The sequence below is a fragment of the Cupressus sempervirens genome, chromosome 3 (genome assembly GCF_028749045.1).
Source record: "Cupressus sempervirens isolate cs-2001-9-10 chromosome 3, ASM2874904v1, whole genome shotgun sequence".
In the NCBI taxonomy this organism is placed as follows: domain Eukaryota; kingdom Viridiplantae; phylum Streptophyta; class Pinopsida; order Cupressales; family Cupressaceae; genus Cupressus; species Cupressus sempervirens.
This window is the reverse complement of record NC_143120.1, coordinates 556,919,146-556,945,624: the sequence shown is the minus strand read 5'-3', so window position 1 is coordinate 556,945,624 and position 26,479 is coordinate 556,919,146. Positions and strand designations below refer to the sequence as shown.

Here is a 26,479-nt window from a genome sequence, read left to right as displayed (position 1 = left end):
CCAGTTGGGCATTAAGGATGGGGTATGTTCAGTTCTCAATTATTGCAAATAGAACCCTAATTCAGTATTTCCAGAATTTCTATTGTTGTCTATAGCTGATGTTTTGGTATATTATTGGATTCCTTCAAATAAAATCAAACTTAGGGTTTTAAGTTTGTTGTGTATTTAAAACCATTTATTCATAGCATTCTTTCTTAAGTGTTTATTTCTTCACATTTACATTGCAAACAAAAAAATCAGAAATCAGAAGAAAATTAGATAAAACAGGATTTGGCACTTTCAAATCAGGCAGGTGATCATTACACAAACTAAAACTATCATTACACGGAACTATAATGTTTATAGTTCTACCATCCATGTACGTCTCCCATTTCTATTACATAAAAGCATATTGGTACCAACAACAATCTCTCATACCAACATAATCTATTTGTAACTGCTTGATGAAATGATAATCTACATATAGTGCAATATTCTAAAACTATCAGAAATCACAGAAACCAAAAGTATTTTCAAGTTTGTACTTGAAAGTCTCCCGCCAACAATATATTCTTTTCAAAAACTCCCTGCCATGGATTTCAATGGTTTTTCCTCAGTGTTCCTAGCTATGCATTTTCTAAACTCATCACAAATGACTTTTAACAATGCTCTGCATATTCCTTCCAATATTTTTTTTTTAATTTTAACATATTTCTTATGTGTCATGTCCCAAGTCCAAGCCAAAAGTTTGAGCTTCCAAGCATATCAGAGCCTGACTTTAAAAGCATGCTACCATGAGATGGTTTGGCATTACCGACCAAAGAAAAATAGCTAACTGTTGCTACAAACCATCAGAATGAGCTTGGAGGTACAATTAGTGACAGATTTGGAGCTAGAATAATAAAAATATATACACTAGATTTAAAGGTATAAACAACTTATCAAGTTTTCATGTCTCCCCTTTTGTTTGCTAATAATAAGAATATGGACTCGGACCCTCAAATACTGAATAGGCATTTTACTTGTCAGACCCATCATCAATCCTATTTACTAAATAGTAGCCAACAGAATTCAAATAATAAAATTTATATTTATACTCAGTGTTATTAAAGACCATGGTATTTCTGAGCAGCTTTGTCTTCTGCCCAAAACTGAATAACAGCTCGCAAGAAAATTTGATGCTAAATCACATCTAAATATATATATCAAAAAAAGCAAGTCCAAATTTTACAAAGGAATCAGCACATATTTCTCAAACAACTCACACAGTCCTGCTGAGAACTACTCTGATGTGTTTCTCACTGATTCAGCTGGAAAAGCATTAGGAAATGCACCCTTGTTTAAGTGCATTATACAGGCCCTCTTGTGGCAGAGCATAAAAATAGGAAAGCAGAGAACTTTTTTCCCACGTACTTAAAATGTCCAATATATGATCCTCATAATTGCTCGTGTGGGAAAGTAAACAAGCTGCAAATGAGAAATGCAGGATATTGCAATCCAATACAAAATGCAACACACCCTCCACCATGCACAAATCACAGAACCCAGATGTAGTAGACATTTCACAGTTCAAATAGACTTAACCTTAGAAGCACACATTCTATCGTGTTTACCATGTCCTTGACAGATTTTGTAAACTATCAACTCAAAAATAGTAAACTACCAAGAGATTTGCATCACCGCCACATTTTAAAATGCCTGTAATGGCCCTTGCCAATAGGCTACTAATAACCACTAATACTGAACTGTGAAATTTCGTCAAACACTTGTCATGCAAACTAAATACACTGCTGAAAGTAAAATGCTGAATAAAGGAAATTGTTGCGCAACAAATCTACTCAAATAGCTGATGTAAAATAGTGCCAATATATTTATTCAATGATAACCAAATGCTTTTACATATGATATGCGATTTTCAACTCAACGCATTACAACATGGCACATTACAAACAAACCCTCACTGGCTGAATGCAAGTGAGAATTTCTTGCAACTACAAACTGAAATGAAAGAACCTGAATTGAGCAAATGCTGGAGACTGAATGCTGAAGACGAAATGATGAAAATGCAACTCCAACCTGCCCTCAAACTTGATGACCGTACGGCCTGCAGGTACAGTCGTACATGTCCGGACTGGTACGGCACCCGGCAAAAATAAATGCTGGGCTGAAAGGTGCCGAAAATGCTATGGAAATAATCACCAGGCTCCAAGGAAAATTCTCCCAAAAAATAAAAATCAAACTCCCAGCCAACAGTGAGATATGAGCAAAAATGTATGTCCAAGCTGAAAATCGAATCCTGCTGGAAATGTCCAAATAAGCCCAACTTTAAGTAGCTGAATACCACTTCCAAAGTGGAACCCTTCAAAGCATATTTCACCTCCTCTGTTATGTAAATCCTTGGAAGACTTCGTTCCTAATGATCAAATGACAATCTGCAAACCAAGATCGCGCCACAAATGCTCAAAGAGAAAAGTAGTGTAAACTCAAGTCATAGGATGTCCAAATGAGAGGCCAAGCACTCTATTTATGCACTTTTCTAAGAAGCCACTAAGTACTTCTAGAAGTATCCATAAAATATTCTTATGAAATTCCTTTATAATGCACTTTTATATAGAAAGTAACTTTATAAAATAAAAAGTGCAACTCAAACTCAAAATTATAATATTTTGACCGCGCATAACACATAAAATAAAAATATGATAAACCCCATCTCTCCAAGAGCAAAATAAACCATCCAATCCCCAAAGAATCATCAGAATGACTCTCTCACCAAAATCATCTACCTACAAGAGTCCATGATAGGCAAATTCATTGAAAATGACATGTCACTAAAAATGGGACATAACAGTCTACCCCTCCTGAAATTGCTTGCCCTCGAGCAATCTCAAAGCTGGATGTTGCAAAATATCTTCTCCCTCCCTTGTGGCATCCTCCTCGGGTAAATCTCTCCACTTCACCAAGTACTCTCTAATAGTTCTCCTACGGAGCTGTAATAAAGGTACAGCTCTGATACCACTGACGAAGGTATGCTCTGATACCACTGACGAAGGTACGCTCTGATACCACTGACAAAGGGCCACACGACCCTTACCAAATCACAACCAAGAATGCAACAATATGAAGACAATTTTATTATACTTGACAATCCAATAGCAATTACAATAACATTTCTCCAAAATCTCTCAAGATCCAATCCAAGCCTAAGCTAGTCCAAATCCACTCTTTGGTAGAAACCTCCGAGATCTCAACTTGTGCTCGCAAGCCACCAAGCAACCTCCTTGTTTCTAAACCGCATCCACTAGCTCTTCTCCAACCTTATTCAAGATCCAAGTGTAAACTACCTCACATTCGGCGCTCTATCTACACACTCACAAGTCCATCACAATCCTGTTGTAAACTGCCTCGCATTCGGCGCTCTGTCCACAGACTCAGGAAAACTCACTCTTCACTTCCTCCTCCTCTCTCTTTCACACCTTGAAACCTTCACCTGCCCAAGCTTCCACTTTTCGAACTTCTCCTTCTCAAGCTACTCCTCCTCAAGTTTCTCCTTGAGCTTCCACTTCTCAAGCTACTCCTTGAGCTTGATTTAGAAATGCTCATATGCCTTGCTTAAATAGGCATTTACCACCCAATGCATGACTTATCCACAACCTTCTAGAATTCCTCCACAACCTTCTACAACTTCCATAACCTTCTACAACTTCCACAACTTTCTACAATATTCATAACTTTCTAGAATTCTACCCACACACCTCGATAAATGGAATGACAACCATTTATTCTTTTATTTTTTTCTATTATGCCACCTATGCACCTCGAAAATAGAAATCTTCTTTTTCTTTCTTTTCTCCTTTTTCCCTTTTTTTTTATTTTTTATTATTTCTCCTCTAATTTTCGTCACTTTCTCTCTCCTCCACAATTTTTTTTTTTTTGTTTTTTTTCAACTTTTTTTTTTTTTTCCCAATAATTTTTCCATGCAAGATGCTCCTGCATCAAGCTGTCTCTCTTTGTTGTCAATGATGTACTCAGGAACAAGAACCAATTTCCCTTCATCATCCAATGGAGGAAGAACTGCTAAAGGCACAACATGCTGACCCAACGCCTTCTTGAGTCGTGACACATGGAAAACATTGTGCACCCTGTTGTCTGTTGGAAGCTCAAGCTCATAAGCCATCTCACCTATCTGCTTGATGATCCTGAAAGGGCAATAGTATCTAGGCTTAAGCTTCTCTGACCCCACTTCCTAAGAGTAGACTGTCGATATGGCTGCAGCATGAGGTAAACCATGTCACAAACCTCAAAACTCCTCTCTATCCTCTTTTGGTCTGCATATTGCTTATGTTGATTCTGTGCTCTGGCAATATTATCTCTGAGAGCATCAACAATGTCCTTGCTCTCCTGAAGCAAATCCCCAACACGAGGAACTCTAACATCACTCATAAGCAAATCAACAAAGCTCGGTGCATTATAGCCATTTAGTGCTCTGAAAGGAGTCATCTGAATAGACATGTGATAGGTAGTATTATAGCAATACTCACATAAATAAATCCATCTAACCCATGCTTTCTACTGACCAGCCACGTAGTTCCTCAAATATCCCTCCACCCACTTATTTACTATCTCTGTTTGCCCATCAGTCTGTGGGTGGTAGCTGGTGCTAGGTGTGAACTTAGTGCCACATAAACAAAACACCTCCTACCAAAAATGACTCAAGAACCTGCTATCCCTATCACTCACTATGCTCCGGAGTATCCCATGTAGTCTAAAAATCTCCTTAAAAAAGACTTCAGCCACCTGCATTGTTGTGTAAGTAGTAGTGATGGGAAGGAAGTGTGCATACTTTGTCAACCTGTCTACCACCACATAGATGCAATCTTGCCCTTGGGCCTTAGGCAAGCCCGTAATGAAATCCATGGATATACACTCCCACTTCCTGTCAAGAATGGGAAGTGGCTGTAGGAGCCCTACTGGAAAGGTATGCTCTTGTTTGTTCTACTGACAAACAGGGCACTCTCTAACATACTGCAACACATCTGCCTTGAGCCCCTTCCATGTGAACCACTCCCATACCTGCCTGTACGTTTTGAAGTATCCAGGATGTCCAGCTGTAGGTGAATCATGAAGTGCTCTCATAATAATACGCTTCACCTTCGATCCTAGGACTAAGAATATCCTGTTCTTGTAGATAATCAAATCATCCACAAGTGTATACCTAGTATCGACAACTGTCCCATCAACAATCCTAGATGCCCATGAATCTCTAGTATACTCAGCAATGATCAAGTGCCTCCAATCTTCTGATATCTGAATCATAGCATTGAGATGTGGTCTACGTGGCAATGCATCTGCTACCACATTTTGAGTCCCTTTCGCATGGGAGATGTCAAAATCATAAGCCTGCAGTTTACTAACCCACTTTTGTTGCCTATCATTGAGATCTCTCTGTGCAAGGAAATGTCTCAAACTATTGCGGTCAGTTTTAATGCAAAACTTACCACCCACCAGATACTGCCTGAATTTAGCCAATGCATGCATATAATAGCCAACATCTCCTTGTCATATATACTAAATGATCTTTCTGGCCCACAGAGCTTCCTGCTCTCAAATGCAATGGGGTGTTTGTCCTGCATCAAAACAGCACCAATACCCTCTCCAGATGCATCACACTGAAGCTCGAATGGCTTCGTGAAGTCGGGCAATGCTAACACAGGGCATGTAGTCATGATCTCCTTGAATCTCTCAAAGCAAGCTTGTTCCTCTAATGTCCAAACAAAGGCTCCCTTCTTCAACAAATCTGTCATAGGAGCTGCATAGCATGAATACCCACTGACTAATCTACGGTAGAAACCACACAACCCAAGAAACCCTCTCAACTATGTCAGGTTCTCTGGAATTGGCCAATCCACAATAGCACAGATCTTATCAGGATCCATCCTTACTCCCTCTGCACTAATGATGTGACCCAAATACAATAGCTTTCTTATGCCCAAATCACATTTCGACTCCTTGGTGTACAAGGACTAGGACTATAGGATCCCCAAAACTGTCTCCAAGTGCTCCATGTGCTCCTGCCAAGTCCGACTGTAAATCAGTATATCATCAAAGAAGACTAACACATACTTCCTCAACTGGTGATGGAAGACCCTGTTCATGGTGGACTGAAAAGTAGTTGGCGCATTGGTCAGCCCAAATGGCATGACCACAAACTCAAAGTGCCCGCAATGACATCTGAAGGCAGTCTTCTCAATATCCTGCTCTCTAACTCTGATATGATGGTAGCCGGATCTCAAATCAATCTTCATGAAGTAACATGCACCATGAAGCTCATCAATCAACTCATCAATCCGTGGAATGAGGTACCTGTTCTTGATTGTCCTTTTGTTTAGCACCCTGTAAACAATGCACATCCTCAATGTACCATCCTTTTTCTTCACCAACACAACTGAAGAAGCGAAAGGAGACTTGCTAGGCCTGATGTGTCCCATTGCAAGAAACTCCTTGATGGTTTTTTCAATCTCATCCTTGAACCTCTTAGGATGTCTGTATGGTGTAATCATCATAGGTTTAGCACCCTCCAACTCAATGATGTGTTGAATACCTCTGTCTGGTGGTTTGCCAGGTGGAATGTCACTAAAGACTGTCATACTTCACTCTCAACCTCTGTATGTCTGGGTGATACTTTGTCTCATGCTGTCCCTCTTGTGTAGGCATGAGAGTACATACGGCTGCCCACTCAATATTATCATGTCCGGTTAACCTCTCAAGCCGTCTGAAGGAAATAGTCCTGATGTCTCCATTCCTGATGACTCTCAAAATATGTTGCTTCCCATCCACTTCAAACTTAATCTCCATGTCCTTCAATCTAAAGGTGACCTCTCCCAATGAGCGCAACCACTCCATCCCAAGAACAATATCCAGATCACCCATGTTGACAACATGGTAGTCCGCATTGAACTCATAGTTGTTCAGGCATAAAGGAAAATTTCTAACCATCCTATTACACTTAAGAGTGTAACCATCAGCAACTTGTACTCGTAGTCCCTCAAACTCCTCAGTCATAATTCCATGATGTTCAACAAAATGTGCATCAATGAAATTGTGCGTAGCATCTGTATCAACCAAAGTAATAACTCTTTGCCCTACTAGAACATCGCGCAGTCTAAAAGATCCTTCTTGCTGAATGCTAGAGAAGCGTGCCTCTTAAAAGTGCAACTCAGGCTCCTTAGTCTCTGGAGCTTTTGCTTCTGCCTCGGGCTCTGCATCACTATGATCAACCTCATGTCCAGAATTACCAGAATCTGAACCCTCGTAGTAAGCCCACATAACCCTGTTGGCCTTCGCCTTAAGCCTCATAGGACAATCATGATCTTTGTCATAGGGACCCTTGCAGTAAAAACATAGCTTCTTCCTACGCAAGTCATTCAATGTCTCCATATCCAAAGGTGCAGTAGCCTTACCCTTGGTGTCACCTTTTTTGCCCTTGTTTTTATCAAACTTCTTATTGTCCATGAATGAAGAAGTGCTCCTGGAGGTGAACTTGCTGGAAGGTGTTGTGAGCTCCATGCTTCGTGCCTTCCTCATAGCCTCCTGCAATGAAGGGGGATCAAATGCCTTGATCCACCCTTTTAGAGGTTCAAACAACCCCTCTATGAACAATATAACCAACCTCCTCTCGGACACATCCTGCACCATCACTGATAATCTCTATAACTCACTAATGTAGACCTCCAAACTGTCTGTCTGTCTTAACTATGCAAGATCATGAAAGAAGGTCTCTGGGTCTTTCTTATCAAAGTGCTCCACCAATCTATCCACAAAATCCTGATAGGATGTCACCTGATTATGCTGCAACGTGACCATACCATGTGACCACCAATCATGTGTTGTGCCCTCTAAATGCAAAGTGGCATACCTGATAGCATCCGTCTCTGACATAGGCCTCAATGCTAGGAATGTATGGATCCAGGCTTGTGCTGTCATCTGTCCACTATCGTCGAAAGATGGTAAGGTGAGCTTGCTAGCAGCTCGCTGCAACTCACTGTCCTGACCTCCTCTAGGCCTCTAGTTATGCCTGCTACTCCTCATGTGCTCTCTTCTTTGACTCAGGTAGCAATCAAAATTCAGCAACTCGCGATCATGTGGAGGTAGTGCCTGCCATTCTGCATTTGCAACTCGAAGATCATCCTGAAATTCTTCTGGCATATCATCCTCTACTGTCTCCTGGGTCGCCTCTCTAAGGAATGTAGGACGTGTAGGCCTATTTGCAATCCATGACCTGTGCCTAGGAGCACCCTGTAAACCTGCTACACTCCTATTATCCTGCTCTACTATCCCCCTACCTTGTTCCTGATTCCTCGGCTAAGCAACTCTTTCCATCATAGTAGTCAATGCACGTATAAACTAAACTATCTCCTGCTGTCCAGTAGCAATAGCCCAGAAGAAGTTTTTAGCCTTATCCTCATCAATCCTGGGAACTCTAGGTGGACTCTGTGACTATCTTTCACCCATGGTAAGTATATCTTTAAATTCCTACTCACCTTTTGGTGTTGCTCTCCTACGTGTATAATACTTGTGATACCCAAAAACTGAAGAATGCATAAAGATTCTTTACCCAACAGGATGGCAAGAACATTGCTCTAATACCACTGTAATGGCCCTTGCCAATAGGCCATTAATAACCACTAATACTGAACAGTGAAATTTCGTCAAACCCTTGTCATGCAAACTAAATACACTGCTGAAAGTAAAATGTTGAATAAAGGAAATTGGTGTACAATAAATCTACTCAAATAGCTGATGTAAAATAGTGCCAATATATTTATTCAATGATAACCAAATGTTTTTACATATGATATGCGATTTTCAACTCAAAGCATTACAACATGGCACATTACAAACAAACCCTCACTAGCTGAATGCAACTGAGAATTTCTTGCAACTATAAACTGAAATGAAAGAACCTAGATTGAGCAAATGTTGAAGACAGAATGATGAAAATGCAACTCCAACTTGCCCTCAAACTTGTTGACCGTACGACCTACAGGTACAGTCGTACATGTACGAACTGGTACTGTAATAACCCCAATAGGTTATAACTTCTTCAAACACCAAAAAAAATCTTTATACTTCAGTTGTTTGACATTTCGTCAAACACTTTGCAAGCAAGCTCTGATACCACTGTAGTAACCCCTCAAGGAACTAATATTGAAATGCAATTCTTTTGGTATTATTAGTGCAAATACATGGAAACGAGATGCAAACAATGATGCCAAAAATTTTGATTCTGAATTATTACAGAAAAATCATATGTTGATGAAGTACAATGATAATAGTGATGCTCAAGAATGGAAATGAATCAAGCATAGACACTATAGCGCGACATCCTACGTGCATACTGTAGCAATCAAAATTTATTCTCCACTTTAAGCACAAAATAGAACTGCTGAATTGAAGCTCTCCCAAATACCAAATTCCATGGATATTTCACCACCTCAAATGGTTGCAACACTGAAGAGTTGACGTTCTCCAATGGCTGGCTGAAATCGGAAACCTTAGTTTCTTCTCCCAACTTGATATCAAATGCAATTTACAAAATCCGATGATAAACAATGAAGCTCTCACCCCTTTTTATACTTTTCCGTGACCCTCGTAGAAGGAAATAAAATATTTAATAATTGCATTCTCTAGAAGTTCCCCCTTCCAATAATTAATGCACTTGCTAGAAACTTCTCTCTTGCAATACAATAATTAAATTAAATATTTAATAATTGCATTCTCTACAAGTTTCCCCCTCCCAATAATTAATGCACTTGTTAGAAGCTTCTCCCTTGCAATAGAATAATTAATTGTGCTTCTAGAAAATTAAATTACTAGAAGCTTCCCCCTTCCAATAATTAATGCATTCTCCAATAAATTAAATTAATTAAATATAAAGTCACTTTCTTTTCTTTTTTTTGACTTTTGACTTTTGACTTTATAAGAAATTAATTTAATCAATTTCTCCTTATGTCTCCACTTAGCCTTCGGAGGATGTAAAGGCTAAGAACTCCACTTATATGCTAAAAAGATGGGGACATTACAATCTGCCCTCCTTAAAATTGCTTGTCCTCAAGCAACTTTAAGTCCGGATGCTGAAAAATCTCCTCATTCTCCCATGTCACATCCTCAACTGGCAGGTCCTTCCATTTCACCAAATACTTCCTTATAGTGTGTCGCCTCAAGTTCCTTTCCCTGAAATCAATAATAGCCTCTGGCACCAATATCAATTTTCCCTCATCATCCAAGGGAGATAATACTGCAGAAGGCACCACATTCTGACCCAATGCCTTTTTGAGGCGTGACACATGAAACACATTGTGCACTCTACTGTCTACGAGAAGCTCCAATTCATAAGCCACCTGAGTTGCTGAGTATGTAGTAGTGATAGGGAAGAAGTGAGCATATTTTGTCAGCCTATCCACCACCACATAGATACAATCGCACCCTTGGGCCTTGGGCAAGCCCGTGATAAAATCTATGGAGATGCACTCCCACTCCCTGTCAAGAATAGGAAGTGGTTGTAGGAGCCCTGCTAGATAAGTGTGCTCTTGTTTGTTCTACTGGAAAACAAGACACTCATGCACATACTGCAGAACATCAGCCTTAAGCCCCTTCCAAGTGAACCGCTCCCGAACTAACCTGTAAGTCTTGAAATACCTGAGATGGCCTGCTGTAGGTGAATCATGGAGTGCTCTCAAAATCAACTGCTTCACTTTCGATCCTGGGACTAAGTAAATCCTATTCTTGTAAATGATCAAATCATCTACAAGAGTACCTAGTGTCGATCATTGTTCCCTCCACTATTTCAGAGGCCCATGTGTCTCTGCTATATTCTGCTACAATCAACTGTCGCCAATCCTCTGATATCTGAATCATAGAAGTGAAGTGTGGCCTGCGAGATAAAGCATCTACAACAACATTTTGTGTCCCCTTAACATATATGATATCAAAATAATAGGCCTGTAACTTACTCACCCACTTCTGCTGACGATCATTCAGGTCCCACTGTCCCAAAAACTGCCTCAAACTGTTATGATCAGTTTTAATACAAAATTTGATGCCCACAAGATATTGTCTGAATTTGGCAAAGGCATGCATGATGGCCAACATCTCCTTATCGTATATGCTGAATGATCTCTCAAGCCCTCTAAGTTTCCTATTCTCATAAGCTATAGGATGCTTGTCCTGCATGAGTACAGCACCAACTCCCTCTCCAGAAGCATCACATTGAAGCTCAAATGGCTTCGTGAAATCAAGCAATGCTAATACTGGGCATGTAGTCATTATTTCCTTGAACCGCATGAAATAGTCTTGTGCCTCTCAAGTCCACACAAATGCCCCTTTCTTCAGCAGATCTATCATAGGTGCTACGTGTCGTGAGTAGCCACTGACAAACCTACAATAGAATCCACATAGACCAAGGAACCCCCTCAACTGCGTAAGGTTCTCTGGTGGTGGCCAATCAACAATAGCGCGGATCTTTTCAAGATCCATCCGCACTCCCTCCGCACTAATGATGTGCACTCCCTCCGCGCTAATGATGTGTCCAAGATACAACAACTCTGTCATCCCCAATTCACATTTGGACTCCTTGGCATACAAGGACTCCCTCTATAAAATGCTCAATACTGTCTCCAAGTGTTCTAAATGTTCCTGCCAAGTCCTACTATAGATCAAAATATCATCAAAGAACACCAGCACAAATTTCCTCAACTGATGGTGGAAGATCCTGTTCATAGTGGACTGAAAAGTGGCAGGTGCATTAGTCAAACCAATAGGCATGACTACAAACTCGAAGTGCCCACAATGACATCTGAAAGTAGTTTTCTCAATATCCTGCTCTCAAACTCTGATTTGGTGATAGAAATCTTTTTTTGTGAAATAACAAGCCCCATGCAATCCATCTGTCAACTCATAGATGCGTGGGACGAGACACCTCTTCTTTAAAGTTCTCTTATTCAACACCATGTAATCAATACACATCCGTAGAGAACCATCCTTTTTTACCAAAACAACAGAAGACGCAAAAGGTGACTTACTTGGCCGGATGTGTCCCATTGCTAGCAACTCCTTGATGGTCCTCTTAATCTCATCCTTGAATCGTTTTGGGTGCCGATATGGTGTGATCATGACAGGCTTAGCGCCTTCCTCCAGCTCGATAATGTGCTCAATGCCTGTGTCTGGTGGCCTGCCTGGTGGAATCTCGCTGAATACCTTCTCATACTTGGTTCTCAATTTATGGATATCCGGATGATATTCAATCTTATGATGCTCCTCCTAGGTAGGCATCAAGGTGCATATTGTCGCCCACTCTATATCATCATGCCTAGCTAATCTCTCCATCCGCCTAAATGAGATCGTCTTGACATCACCATTACGGATAGCCTTCAGCACATGAGTCCTGCCATCCACCTCGAATCATATCTCCATATCCTTCAGTCTCAGGGTAACCTCCTCCAAAGAATGTAGCCACTACATCCCAAGTACTATGTCCATGTCACCCATGTTGACCACATGATAGTCTACCTTGAACTCATAGTTGTTCATGCGCAAAGGCAGATCTCGCACCATCCTGTTACAACGAAGAGTATATCCATCAACCAACTTGACTCTCAATCCCTCGAATTCCTTAGTAATGAGTCCACGACTCTCCACAAATCGTGCATCAATGAAAATAAGCGTGGCACCTATATCCAACAAAGTAATAACCTTCTATCCAGCCAAGACTCCCCGAAGTCTGAAAGATCCCTCTCTAAATACTAGACAGAAGTGCCTCCTGTAAATGTAGCTCTGGAGCCTCTTTTTTCTCAGCACTATCTACCTCCTATTCACCCTCTGCCTCATCAGGATCCTCATCATGGTGCTCTGAGCTATCTAAATCCGAACCCTCATAATAAGCCCACATCACCCGGTTAGCCTTCCCTTTAGGCCTCATAGGACAGTCATGACCAAACTCATAGAGACCTTTGCAAAAGAAGCATAGCTTCTTCTTACGCAGGTCACTAAGCGTCTCCTTATACAAAGGTTCAGCTAACTTGCCTTTTGAGTCACTAACCTTCTCTTTTACCCTTGCTGAATCCCCCTTTGTTATCTCTAAATGATGAAGAACCCTTCGAACTAAACCGATTTGCCGGAGCTACAAGTTCCATACTAGGGGCTTTCTTCATGGCTTCCTGTAATGTAGGAGGATCAAAGGCCTTTACCTACCCCTTGAGTGGTTCAATCAATCCCTCTATGAATAAAATGAGTAGGCTCCATTCTGAAATGTCAAGCACCATCACTGCAAGCTTCTGGAAGTCATTGACAAATTGTTCTAAGCCTCCTGACTATCTCAACTGGGCTAACTCCCGGAAATAAACTTCAAGATCCTTTTTATCAAACCTTTCTATCAATCTATCCACGAACTCCTGATAAGTGGTTACCTGATTGTGTTGCAATGTGATCATGCCATGTGTCCACCAATCATGAGCTGCCCCGTCTAAGTGTAAAGTGGCATACTTGAGTGCTTCAAATTTTGTCATAGTCTTCAGAGATAAGAAAGTATCCACCTTATGAATCCAAGCACGAGCAGTCATTTTTCCACTGCCATCAAATGTGGGTAATGCCAAATTGTTGGTGACTTGTTGCAACTCACTGTGTTTATCTACCTGCTTCTGCCTGGCAACTCTGTAGTTCAGGTACCTGTCAAATGTCCATCCGTCCTCTGTACATATGCTGGTAATGAATCCCACTGATTCCTCGCTTGTCGGAGTTCATCTGCAATATTTGTTACCATAGCATCAGGTGTGAGTGCTGGAGTTTCTTCCCTGAATGTAGGACGTGTGGATCTGTCAGCTGTCATAGACTGAGTCCTATGTTGTGATCCTGCTATGCTCCTGTCATCCTGGTTATTATTATGATTATTTCTCCTGTTTTCCCCAATCAAATGTTGCATCATAGCCATCATTGCCTGTGCACTTGCCTCTATTGACTATAGAAGCCTATCCTGACGCTGTAAAGCCTCATCATCTCTCATAATTCTAGGTGGGCTTTGAGAATGTTTATCAGCCATGTTCTCAGCTGTGCTGGTTCCCTATGTAAATAGAGCCTTTTTGTTTTTTATTTTGTAAACTAAATTGAATGTTGGCTGCATAAACCCTGACAGGCTGGCACGAAACCGCTCTTATACCACTGTAATAACCCCAATAGGTTATAACTTCTTCAAACACCAAAAAAAATCTTTATAATTCAGTTGTTTGACATTTTGTCAAACACTTTGCAAGCAAGCTCAGATACCACTGTAGTAACCGCTCAAGGAACTAATATTCAAATGCAATTCTTTTGGTATTATTAGTGCAAATACATGGAAACGAAATGCAAACAATGATGCCAAAAAAATTTATTCTAAATTATTGCAGCAAAATCATATGCTGATGAAGTACAATGATAATAGTGATGCCCGAGAATGGAAATGAATCAAGCATAGACACTGTAGCGCAGCATCCTGCATGCGTACTGTAGCAATCAAAATTTATTCTCCAATTTAAGCACAAAATAGAACTCCTGAATTGAAGCTCTTCCAAATACCATATTCAATGGATATTTCACCGCCTCAAATGGTTGCAACACTGAAGAGTTGACATTCTCCAATGGCTGGCTGAAATCAAAAACCTTAGTTTATTCTCCCAACTTGATATCAAATGCAATTCACAAAATCAGATGATAAACAATGAAGCTCTCACCCCTTTTTATACTTTTCCTTGACCCTCGTGGAAGGAAATAAAATATTTGATAATTGCATTCTCTAGAAGTTTCCCCCTTCCAATAATTAATGCACTTGCTAAAAGCTTCTCTCTTGCAATACAATAATTAAATTAAATATTTAATAATTGCATTCTCTAGAAGTTTCCCCCTCCCAATAATTAATGCACTCGCTAGAAGCTTCTCCCTTGCAATAGAATAATTAATTGTGCTTCTAAAAGATTTAAATTACTAGAAGCTTCCCCCTTTCAATAATTAATGCATTCTCCAATAAATTAAATTAATTAAATATAAAGTCATTCTTTTTTTTTCTTTTCTTTTTTTGACTTGTGACTTTATAAGAAATTAATTTAATCAATTTCTCCTTATTTCTCCACTTAGCCTTCGGAGAATGTAAAGGCTAAGAACTCCACTGATATGCTAAAAAGATGGGGACATTACAGGTACGGCACCTAGCAAAAATAAATGCTAAGCTAAAAGGTGCCGAAAATGCTATGGAAATAATCACCAGGCTCCAAGGAAAATTCTACCAAAAAATAAAAATCAAACTCCCAGCCAACAGTGAGATATGAGCAAAAATGTATGTCCAGGCTGAAAATCGAACCCTACTAGAAATGTCCAAATAAGCCCAATTTGAAGTAGCTAAATACCACTTACAGGTGCAACCCTTCAAAGGATATTTCACCTCCTCAGTTATGCAAAATCCTTAGGAGACTCCATTCCTAATGATCAAATGACAATTTGCAGACCAAGATTGCGCCACAAATGCTCAAAGAGAAAAGTAGTGTAAACTCAAGTCATAGGATGTCCAAATGAGAGGCCAAGCACTCTATTTATGCACTTTTCTAAGAAGCCACTACGAAAATCTAGAAGTATCCATAAATATTCTTACAAAATTCCTTTATAATGCAATTTTATATAAAAAGTAACTTTATAAAATAAAAAGTGCAACTCAACTCAAAATTATAATATTTTGGCCCCGCATAACACATAAAATAGAAATATGATAAACCTCATCTCTCCAAGAGCAAAATAGACCATCCAATCCCCAAATAATCATCAGAATGATTCTCTCACCAAAATCATCTACCTACGAGAGTCCATGATAGGCAAATTCACTGGAAATGACATGTCAAAAAAGGGAACATGACAATGCCCCTCACATTTTAGCGTGGTATGCAGATTCTCCTTGTGGAATGTTTTGATCATTGATTTCAAAAGGATGGTGATCAAGATTGTGTAAACATTAGAGGTTTTAGTTGAGGTGCTTCAGCTGCTTGAGGTGCTAGACCTGTTTCAGCTGCTTGGTTGGTTGGGCTACCTGTGTGCCTACTTCGGTGAGCTTGATATAAGCTGGGTGCTTACGTGCCTACTTGTCTTCATCAATTTAAAACTTTGCTGAGTCAGCCATTGACTCCTCAATCTGAATGGATTTATGCAGCAGTATGCATTGATTGTATGTGTGAGTGGCGTGTGTACTGACAAGTCTAGCTGTTTGTTTTTGAGCATACACTTCAGATCATGAATGAGTGTTTGCATATGCGCTGGCTGAACGGAACACTCTCAATATTCCTGCAGGTGGGCGATTCATTAAACAACAGGTTCATCGATTTAAAAAGCATTTTTGATGAGATGGAGAGCCGTTTCTTGTGCTGAGTAACAGCTGTAGCAGTTTTGGAAGGTAATGAGTGCATAAAGAGATCTAAGTCTCTATCTCTGTATTTGCAGAATCTATGTGAAAACGTTACAGCCTCTTAAGTAACTGCTGTAGTGTCATATAAGGTTGTTATTGCGAGCATTGTGCAAGAAATGTCTGGGGTGTTATAAAAGGTACTGATAAAAATTGCAGCAGGAAATGAATGTGTTCGGATGGGTAATGATAAAGACATATATAGAGATGGAACAAGTGTTAAAAACCATGATAATGGTTCGTTTAAAAAGGTTGAATAACACAGGTTGTGGAATTTTTGTTTTATTGATCTGAAGTTCAAAAACTTTGAGATTGCTGAATGCAGATACACAAAAAAACTTTAGGCCAAGGCGCGAATGCTTTGAAGATGTGTGCAATTATTTTGAATCCAGAGTAAACATGTGTAAACAAGATGCAGAGTTCCTTTTAGCAGCAATATGTTCATTTGAACGTTAGCTGGAATTTTATATTTTTTGGGGCAGATATTTTCATCTTTGTTAGATGTGAAGCAGACGTGCGTGAGATATAGAAGCAGATCATATTACATTCACTGATGTTTTCTACGTGAAGAAGATGAATTGAGAAGGTTCTTACAGACCAGTTTTAGAGTGAAGAAGAAGATAGCAATTGTGAAGGTTCTTGCTAAATGAAAAGAACAGCTTTATGTGTGAGGGGATTGTGTTTCCAACCACTATCGGCCACCTCGTTGGTGGTGGGATAAGGGCTCACAGAAATATCAGTAAATTGTTCTGAGGATGTTGAGAGACCTATGATTGATGCACGAGAAAGCTGTTGCTCCTGATTTAATCTAATTGTTTCTCTTGTGAATGCTATGTCTGTTATAAGCTATTGGTGGTAGCCATAGAGCTATTTTTGAGTTGATTGTTAACATTGGTGCCTATTTGCTTTTGGATTTTGTTAAGTTGAGTTGAAGCTTATATTCAGGTTGGAGCCTGAGCTTGAATCCTGGACATTGGAACTTCTGTTGTACTGGGTTGCAGCCCATTGTTGACTGATTAGTGAACTGGTTTTTACCCAAACGGCTTTCCATGTGATAAATTCTGTGTCACTGTCTCAAATCTTTTAGTCTGAATCTGTTATTTTTGTTAGTAATTTTTTTTAACATTGATTCACCCCCTCCCCCTCTCAGTATTTTTGTGTTTTCACTTCTACCCCTGAGAACCTGTCAACTCATTTCATTAATTGAAGTACATGTGTATGTCTCAGAAATTAAAGGATATGGATATGTTTATAATAACTCAGTGCAATAGTTTTTTTGAAACTCGTCAACTACACTAACCTAAAACTTGTGAACTATCTAACAAAGAGTTCATTACACTACATTTACACAATATATGCAGAAAGATTTAAATAATAAACCATTCATTGGTGACATATAGATGAACTTGATGTCAAGTAATGTAAATAAATGGCATCAACCGGCAATATATAATTTCGGAAATGAATCTTAAGAGTTGTGATATCTAAAAATAATAGTGATTGGGCATTGGAAGGCAGTCGGAAAGTCTAACCCATGCTCAAACCCTCCTCACTAGAATAAGTAGCCCATTACTCCAACATATATAGTGAGACTTTGTCCAATAATTCTGGGTACATTCAAGGATGATCAATGTTAATGAATATTTACAAAAAGGGAAAAAAATCACCCCTTTATTATAGTCACCCAAAGATTTTACTAAGCAAATAACAAAATAGATTTGAGATAGCAAATAAAATTACCAAATAAAGTGCCTTCCAAAAAGCCTAAAATCAAATCGTAAAGGGAGCCAATGATACAAAGCATATGACACATGGCAATTTGCAAGATTGATTTTGAGAAAATAAGTGTCAATAACATTCAGCGAGCAATAACAGGCAATAAATTATTTGTGACAACGATAACAAAATCATAGATAGGCCTTTTAAAACAATTAAATCCCAACTTGAAGTAATAGGAGTATTTATCTTCTTCAAAAAGTGTAGACATGTCTGGTCTGCAAAATAGCGATAGGAGATAAGTGACAGTGATCTGCATCACTAAGTGAAAGAGAAAGGATTATTAATCAAGTAGATTGAGATTTCCAAAATGGCATCCCGGTATTCTGCATCAAAGGACTCTATAAAAGCATCTATATGTGCTCAGAAAATTCACATCAACATACAGGAGAATATAACAAGTTCCCTTATACATAGCAAAGTGACAAACGTTCAAGATCCTGGTATAAGCTATTTCTTTGAATTTAAATTTTAAATAATATTGAGAATCCACAAATAAATTTGAAGTAATCAACTAGCATTTTTGCTTGCACTAACTGAGCAATTGTTTTTAATCACCATTAACTATCCATCTGATATGATGATAAAGAAACGAGAACATCAGCATATCTCAGAAAATAAAAAGAGACCTAAGAAATGAGAAAGTTGACACCTTTACGCGGTCAGTGTCAGACAGAAGTCCAACTGTCACATCCTTCCCCAGCAGATGTGTAATGAACTGGATCACAGGTAATGGCTCAATGAATGCAGTTGAAGATATATCTGCAAGATACATGCATAAGGATTTGTGGATTACTTGCATTATGTAGAAGCCTGATTCAAAGAATAGACTGATTAAGATATACACCAAATCTCAGTTGAACCTACAAGCAAATCAACTTAGTCTTCAAAAATACAAGCAAGAATTTATCCATGGCACTCAGAAACTCTTTATATAGAGTTTAACACATACCAATGTTAAGAGATAAGCCCATCTGGGTTGGCCTAATACTTTGATAAAACCCACGCCAGCTTTCCAAGCCCTCTCCAAGAGACTGCCTTTTTCCTAATTCTGGAGAAAAAAATGACCTCCCAACAGGTGTATACCTGAAGCCAAAAAATAGCTACATTTACAATCTTATATAAATCTCCCAATAACTTCTATGGTAGACACACACACCTTTGAGTTGGCAATTCTCTTAGAACAATATCAAGTACTTGAAGAGCTTCTTGAGGTGCATCTGCCTGTCTACCAGATAAAAATTCACCTAAATGGTGTAGATCAGCTCGGGCAGCAAAATTTATCATCACCTTGAACTCTCGCTCCCTCCTGTAATATATATATTAGGCAAACAGTAGTAAAAAATATCATTCATAATTTCAAATAAAAAATAATAATCTTTTCATCCACAAGTTAATCAAACTTCCAGGCAAGATATACGTGCCAATTAAACAGTTAATTGGCATATACAAGACAATAAGTAGACATAGTATTACTCCAAGAACAGGCTTGACAATATTTAGTCAGTACTCCTTTTAATTCCAATTACGTGACTGCAATAGGTGCCAAGTGAAACAGAGAGAGGGGGAGCGGGGTGAGAGAGAGAGAGATTAGAAATGCATCTCATAAGGAAATACAGTTATAGAAGTTTCGCAGAACAAAATTTTAAATTATTATTTTGAATACAGGCTGAACTATTATTAGTATTAAATGTATTATCACTACAGGCTGAACCACTACTAAATGTATAATGACTATTTAGGATTTAAATGTTTAGGACTACACAGCAGTGGTGGAGACGAAGTGACACTTTCTCATGGAATGCCCAGCTTACAATGACATCCGCTCTAGCTATCGGGATATACTAGAAACAGGCAATTTAGGTACTCTGAGAAAATGCAGCAGGACAGGACAGCGAATTTAGTGGTCAACATTCATTGTTGAAGGGCAGACTTGAAGAAGCAGCTCCAAAAGCCCTAATGTTCTCACATGCTTTATCTCATGGAGGTGCTTGTCTTTTGTCTAGTGGGTCCCATAGGCTGCTTTGGCCTCACGGACATTATTAAAATCACTCATTCTATATAGTTTCAAGTCAAAATCTTAAAAACCCCATAGTAACTGCTGTTATTGACAAATGCATTTGGTGAAGATGGTAAAGCATTTTATGCACCTTCAGTATTAAAGTTACAGAATATGACTGGAAACATCTATTTCACAAGTACTGAAATGTAATTTCCCCTCCAAGTTCATCACAAATTAAAAAATACAATGGTAGATCTAATTAAATAGTAAAGCCCTCAAAAGTATTTGATTAGATTAATATAAATTTCACTGAAGCTGATTAAATTAAAATAGCTCATTAGTGAAGTGAAATATCACTGTCTTAAATGGGGAATTTCCTGAATTTAAAAGAAAAAGGGGAAACTGTTTTAAAATGGTGGAATCAAGATTTAGTGAGCATTTACGATAAGGTAACAGGCTAAAGGAGAGGTATGGGCTTAGATGCAGGGTGGGGAGGAGAATTCAGGCAGTGTGGAAGATAGTGACAGAATTGAGAATTGGCTGATTTCTAGAGTGCAGAGTCCTGTCAGAAATATACTAGCTTTACTCTGAAATTTTAAAAAAGGTGCTCAGGATAGTTTTGTAAACCATTTACAGCCTCTTCCAATACTTGGAGAAAAAACAGCGAGAATTTTCATTGAAGCAATGTACATCTCTTATTTGCTATTACCTGTGTGCATGGAGTTTACAAGGCCTACATATGAAGCAATTAAGTTATGGAGCTTGTTGGATGGGTATAAGTTGCAGCACATGTAGTATCCCGGCTGGGTATCAATTCCAAACCCCTCAAAATGAAACCACAAAATAACGAACAGAAAATGCATGTAACATATTTTACCAATTATTCAACCCCAAAACCAGCAATTTCACCAAAATCACAGATTAAAACAATACAATAACTCTTATTACCACCCGAAACCAATCTTACAAACAGAGATACAGTCGGATTGGAAGTACCGAAAATCAGAGATATAAATGAGTACAAGTGAGACACCTGAAATGATGCGTCCACTACGATGGGTTTTTGTCCTCCAAGCGGGCTGAAAGCTAAAGCTTCTAATTGACTCTCCAAGAGAGCTCAATGTCCAAGTCAAATCCAAGCAAATATCTAAGCATACTGAAATGAGATCCTCCTCCCCTTTTTAAGCACAACACGGTGACCTTTCATGTCCCTGTACTTGACTCTTCATTTTCAAATCCTGTCGTTGTCCTATTGCCAGTTCGTCTCTTATTGACTCCCGATTTTAAGATTATATAGACTTTAATAACTTTGTATTAAGTCATCAATAGTCAGTATTAATATAAATGGGGTTGAGCAATTAATTTTCAAATGTACTAAAAAAAGGAGACATTACAATCCTCCCTCCTCGAGATTGTTTGCACTCACACAACCGCGTACATGTGATCATGATGCCTGAGTTCCATATCAACCTCATGAAAACTGCTCTAACAATACGTTGCACCACTTTGATATGAACAAAGGACTCAGAACTGCAAAGCCATTCACCAGCTCCCCATAAGAACAATACCGCAAGCATGCTAATACCAGGATCCCAAATTATGTAGTCATGACAATCAGATATAATGAGATAGAAATGCATCAAGGAGCTATGTATATCACAATAGATTGTGACGACCCAACCTAAATTGTTGATGTAAGAAACAAGCTGCTCAATAGCTAAAATCAACACCATGGGTGCATAAAGAACAATATTGCTGTCATCAATCTGGAGAACCCCTAAGTACATAAGTGTCATGAGTAAGAATGAGGCTGAGAAACCATTCACTATGATCAAAATATAACTCTCATCAATCCTCCACCAAAATCTATTCAAGTGTTGAAGTGTGAAATCCATCCAACTCATATATATAAGTTGGAATCTAGAACCATGTATGTATTGATCGAAAGATGAGCAACAATAGTCAATTCACCACACCAATCCCATGACCAAGATTCACCGCTAGGAATTGTAACTAGTTCCAAAATTCTGAAGTCATCCAAAGTTCTGAAATCAACATCATTCTCTTCATGAAAATCAAGAAGAGCTCCCTCATTTATCTCAAAAAGTGGATTATCGGAAATCTAATCAGCATTTACTTCAAACAAGGGGTTGTCTACTAGCTGATTGTGATCTAAAATTTTGGGACTTGGTCTCTTGGCACAACTATCCAAGTCCTAAGTCTGTTAAATGCTATCAAGTTCATTGATTACTTCTTGGAAAAACACCTTCCTCTCTTTACTCTCATGTTCCCTAGTCTGATTTTTAACCCTAACCTCATTTTCTGCTTCATGAAGAGCAACCTGAGTATCATCCAATGCCTCCTGAGCATCCTTTCAGTTCATTGTTGAGCTTTAGAAACTCATTCTTTCTTTTACCCAACTGATCAGTATATATTCCAGCAATCTTAAGAATATACTCCCTATCGGAAAGAAAAACATAAATAATCTGATTTCATAAATTCAAGGGTTGTTTTGACTACCTGTAAATCAGCAACAAGTAGATCTCCTTACACTACCTTTTGAGCCTTCCTATGGAGATCCTCAATTGTCTTGTGAGTGCTGTCATAACATACCAAAGATGCCACAACCATGTCTTCACTAACTTTCAGCAGGTTTTTTAAGACATGAGTCTCTTTATTGTCATGTTGACACAACACTTCGTCTTGTAATGTCATCTTGGACTGTTCCTCTATGTTAATATCATGTGTATAAGAAACACACAGTTCATCACACCTCTCAAGAATATAATCATAGGCCTCAATTTCCTTGTTCCTTTGATTTGCATGCAAAGGCAAATCTATTGCTATGTTATCATCCTCATGCGAAGGCTTATCATACAAGGACTCCAACATACTATTACTTTGAGTAGGACCAACCTCATCAAATTGTTTGCCAACTTCATCAAATTGTTTGTCAAGAATAACCTCCAAATCACCAATTTAGAGACCTCTGTGTTCCTTATCTATATTCTTCCCATCGCTGGTCTGAATTACTTAACCTTCCTTCTCTCTGCTACAACTCCCACAAAGCCTCATAGGAGTTCCTTTATCCGATAATCCCATGGAGATCAGCTCACTATCCGTCATGCAATCTTGAAATTTGTTGATACTATGCTTAATTACTTCCTCCACAAGCTCAAAGGCTGCAAATGAGAGCATCAACTTGAACAATCCTTCGCAATATTTGCATTCCCTCCAAAAAACTAACAAGGTTGACTGCAACATCTTGCAGATTTTAACATCTAAATCAAAAATTGAGGATATAATGGTGTGCATGGAAGCATTTACTTTTCCTGAATGGTGCTTTCTAATTCCAAACAAGAAGCAAAATAACAGCTGAAAATTAAATTGTTGCATTCTAGATCAATCATAATGTAAATGATTCTCGTCTTTGCCATAATATCTAGAATCTTAATACTCTTAACAAAAGAAGGATCTTTGTCATCATGTAATCCCTCTAAGTTTTTCACAAGCAACTGCAGAACTTTCCTCAACACATCATCATTATAGGCTTCTATAGGAGTTGTTATTCGCATAATCTCACAGAGACATAAGGCAACTACAAGCTTGTCATATTTGTCTGGATGCTCAATAAACCTAGGCTCAACCAAGGTTACCAATGACGGGTGCAAAGCCCAATCCAGGAGCCTACAATCTGCTGGTCTACTTCAGTCAAAAGTATTTCCATCATCTCCAAGTTCGAAAGAATGGCTTCTAATGAATCCATGGAGTCTAATTGTAATCCAATCACATATAACCAATTTCGCAATTTCTTTTCATTCTATGAGTCTCTCAACTGATCAATATTGAATGTATTATTAAATTCTTTTGAGAAGAGGCTACTTTTCATCTTCTCCATTGTCTAATTTGCTCAAATAGTCTACATTCAGTCACTATTGAATACCAATAGCTTTGCCAGTCATGAAAACTCAGTTAGCTAATTTCAGACTCACAATACCTCTGTCAATATTTCTCATTAAAATAACTGCCATAAGCACTAGATGAACATCCTCTACTCGTACTAACTTCCTACATTTATCTATCCACCTTGGAAGAAAATAGTTTGTTTCTTTAACAATTTGAAACTAATAATTTTATTCAACAATGGCCAATAACTACAGAATTTATCTACAATAGTTCCAACAGTGACAACTAACCTCGTATGGATAACTGAATAGTTATCAGACTACTCAAGAATTAATAAAATTGTGATATTGCTATTAGGATGACCCGTGTATCATGAGTAGTGATTCACACATGAATCCACCTCTCATGAGAATAAAAGCAACACTTAGCACTCATTGGATCTAGGTGATGCTCACAGAGGTGAAGCACTGGGACTTCCCAGGAGGTCACACATCCCAGCAGTACTCCAGTTTGAGCGCGCTTAACTACGGAGTTTCCTCCACGATTAAACCCACTCTGCTTGCAACCCCATTTGCAAAACCTTCACCAAGTGTTGTGCCTCATGAACTATTCATTAGAAAGCCTCCAACTTATCAATTAATAAAATATCGCAGCTTCCATATTTGCAAGGGTTCAACTACGAGTTGACCAATTCAGCCACCACCCGCTGGAGTTCATGACAACTAATGGTAGATTCTTGAGTTACTTCCACTGATATTCCGAGCGTGTCACATCTACAACTCACAGACTTGTTGAAGACGAGTCTCAAGGAATCGTGTCGTAATTTTTTACCAGAATACACAATAATTTTCCGATAGAAATCAAAGAACAAATATTATTCGTTCTCGCATTCACTTCCGAGTGGAAACTTCAGAAAAGTTGGTATGAACACCCGTACAATATTCTCCTCATGCTCTGTCGTTATTTGTATTCATCCACACGTGTACGCATTCTTTCTAGTTGTGAATTATAACTTAACTTGTAGATGTCTTTGCCCAAATTATATAAATTCACGACAAATCTTCCAAACCCCCATCCCGGTCTTGTCTCCCCAGTGCCAAGGATAACTAGACTCTAACACGACTCCCTGAATGTTGTCGTTTCATATTATTTCGTGTTTTCTGTCGTTACTCCCAAAAATATTCCACTAATGTCTAACTAATCTTTTGAGCTACCATTACTGCTTGCTCTGACTGGGCTTCATTCAACTCGACCACCATGTATGCATCCCATCCCTTAAACAAGCTCATAATTTTTTTCCGCAGATGTTAGCATTACAATTTTATTTTATTCTTTTTTGTCGCAAACTGTCTTTGACCAAGACCGATTCTTCTTCCAACATTCTCAATGCAAGAATCCTTTTACAATGGTGGTATATGCTTCAATTTCAATAATTCTCTATTCAAACGACCTCTATATTCCACTTTATTCGTGCACTATCTGTCTTCAAGGGAAATTTGAGCCAATCATTTAGCCGCCTTCTAGGAATTCAATGATTGGTGTATCTGCACCTCTTCTCTAGGACGACTCTTCTCTCTTGAAAGTTTTAGATTTTCAAGATGCCTGTGGTCAATTATACATTTGGTCCTTTGTATTCAGTGATTCAAATTTCCCCCAATGATAGATGCCCATTGTTTGACGAATTCTTCAGACACTATTCATTGGAACACAATAATAGGTTTTAAGAACAATGCAACAACTATGGCTAATTCCTTGCTAGCTAATAATGTCAATGCACAAAATGTATGCCAACACAAAAAACTTGAATACTTGTTCTTCACATGGTGCAAGTCTGATGTAATATTCCCCCTGAATCCACTCGTTGACATCTATTGCTCAAATGAAATATGAAGTGGCTCTTTATATTCCCACGCTCTTCTTCTACAACTATTTTGTAGAGTATTGTTCCACCCACTTATCTTACTTATTCATGAGATATACTAAAAATAGCCCACAACTTCATGATATCGACTCCTTGTGAGATTAAAATTTCCTTCGAGCTCCCTAGGGTAGGCATGATATCTGCATGGCATATTTTGTTGGTGGCATGGTATTTCCGCCTGGCAATGGAATAAAAATGCATGCTTGCCAAACATTAATTTCTTTCAAAAGTTCTGCCAAAAATTTAATTGAGCCCAAATGTATGTTTACGGCACCCAAATCACATGAGGTCCTCCCAAAACTTTCGGCCAACAATATAATGTTTGCACGGTGACAATGAAAAGCACAAATTATTTGAATATCCAATCTTCGAACTTCTCAAGATTTTCTGAGTAACCTTTTAAAGTTATTTCACCACTGTCAATATG

The 26,479-nt window shown here is 38.7% G+C and overlaps 1 protein-coding gene across 5 annotated transcripts in view; it reads right to left on the bottom strand.

Moving 5' to 3' along the window:
• The window catches only part of LOC149567638 (protein argonaute PNH1-like), a 164,546-nt gene that overhangs the window by 89,110 nt on the left and 48,957 nt on the right, over positions 1–26,479 (bottom strand). For all 5 annotated transcript variants that reach the window (XR_016362452.1, XM_089820887.1, XM_089820886.1 and 2 more), the window contains exons 4-6: positions 19,383–19,532; positions 19,176–19,309; positions 18,876–18,985 (exon numbers count right to left, since the gene is read on the bottom strand). Coding sequence is in view for 4 of the 5 variants with exons in the window: in XM_089820887.1 (XP_089677013.1) it covers positions 18,876–18,985; positions 19,176–19,309; positions 19,383–19,532 (394 nt within the window). In the remaining variant the exon portion in view is untranslated. The remainder of the gene's footprint in view (positions 1–18,875; positions 18,986–19,175; positions 19,310–19,382; positions 19,533–26,479) is intronic.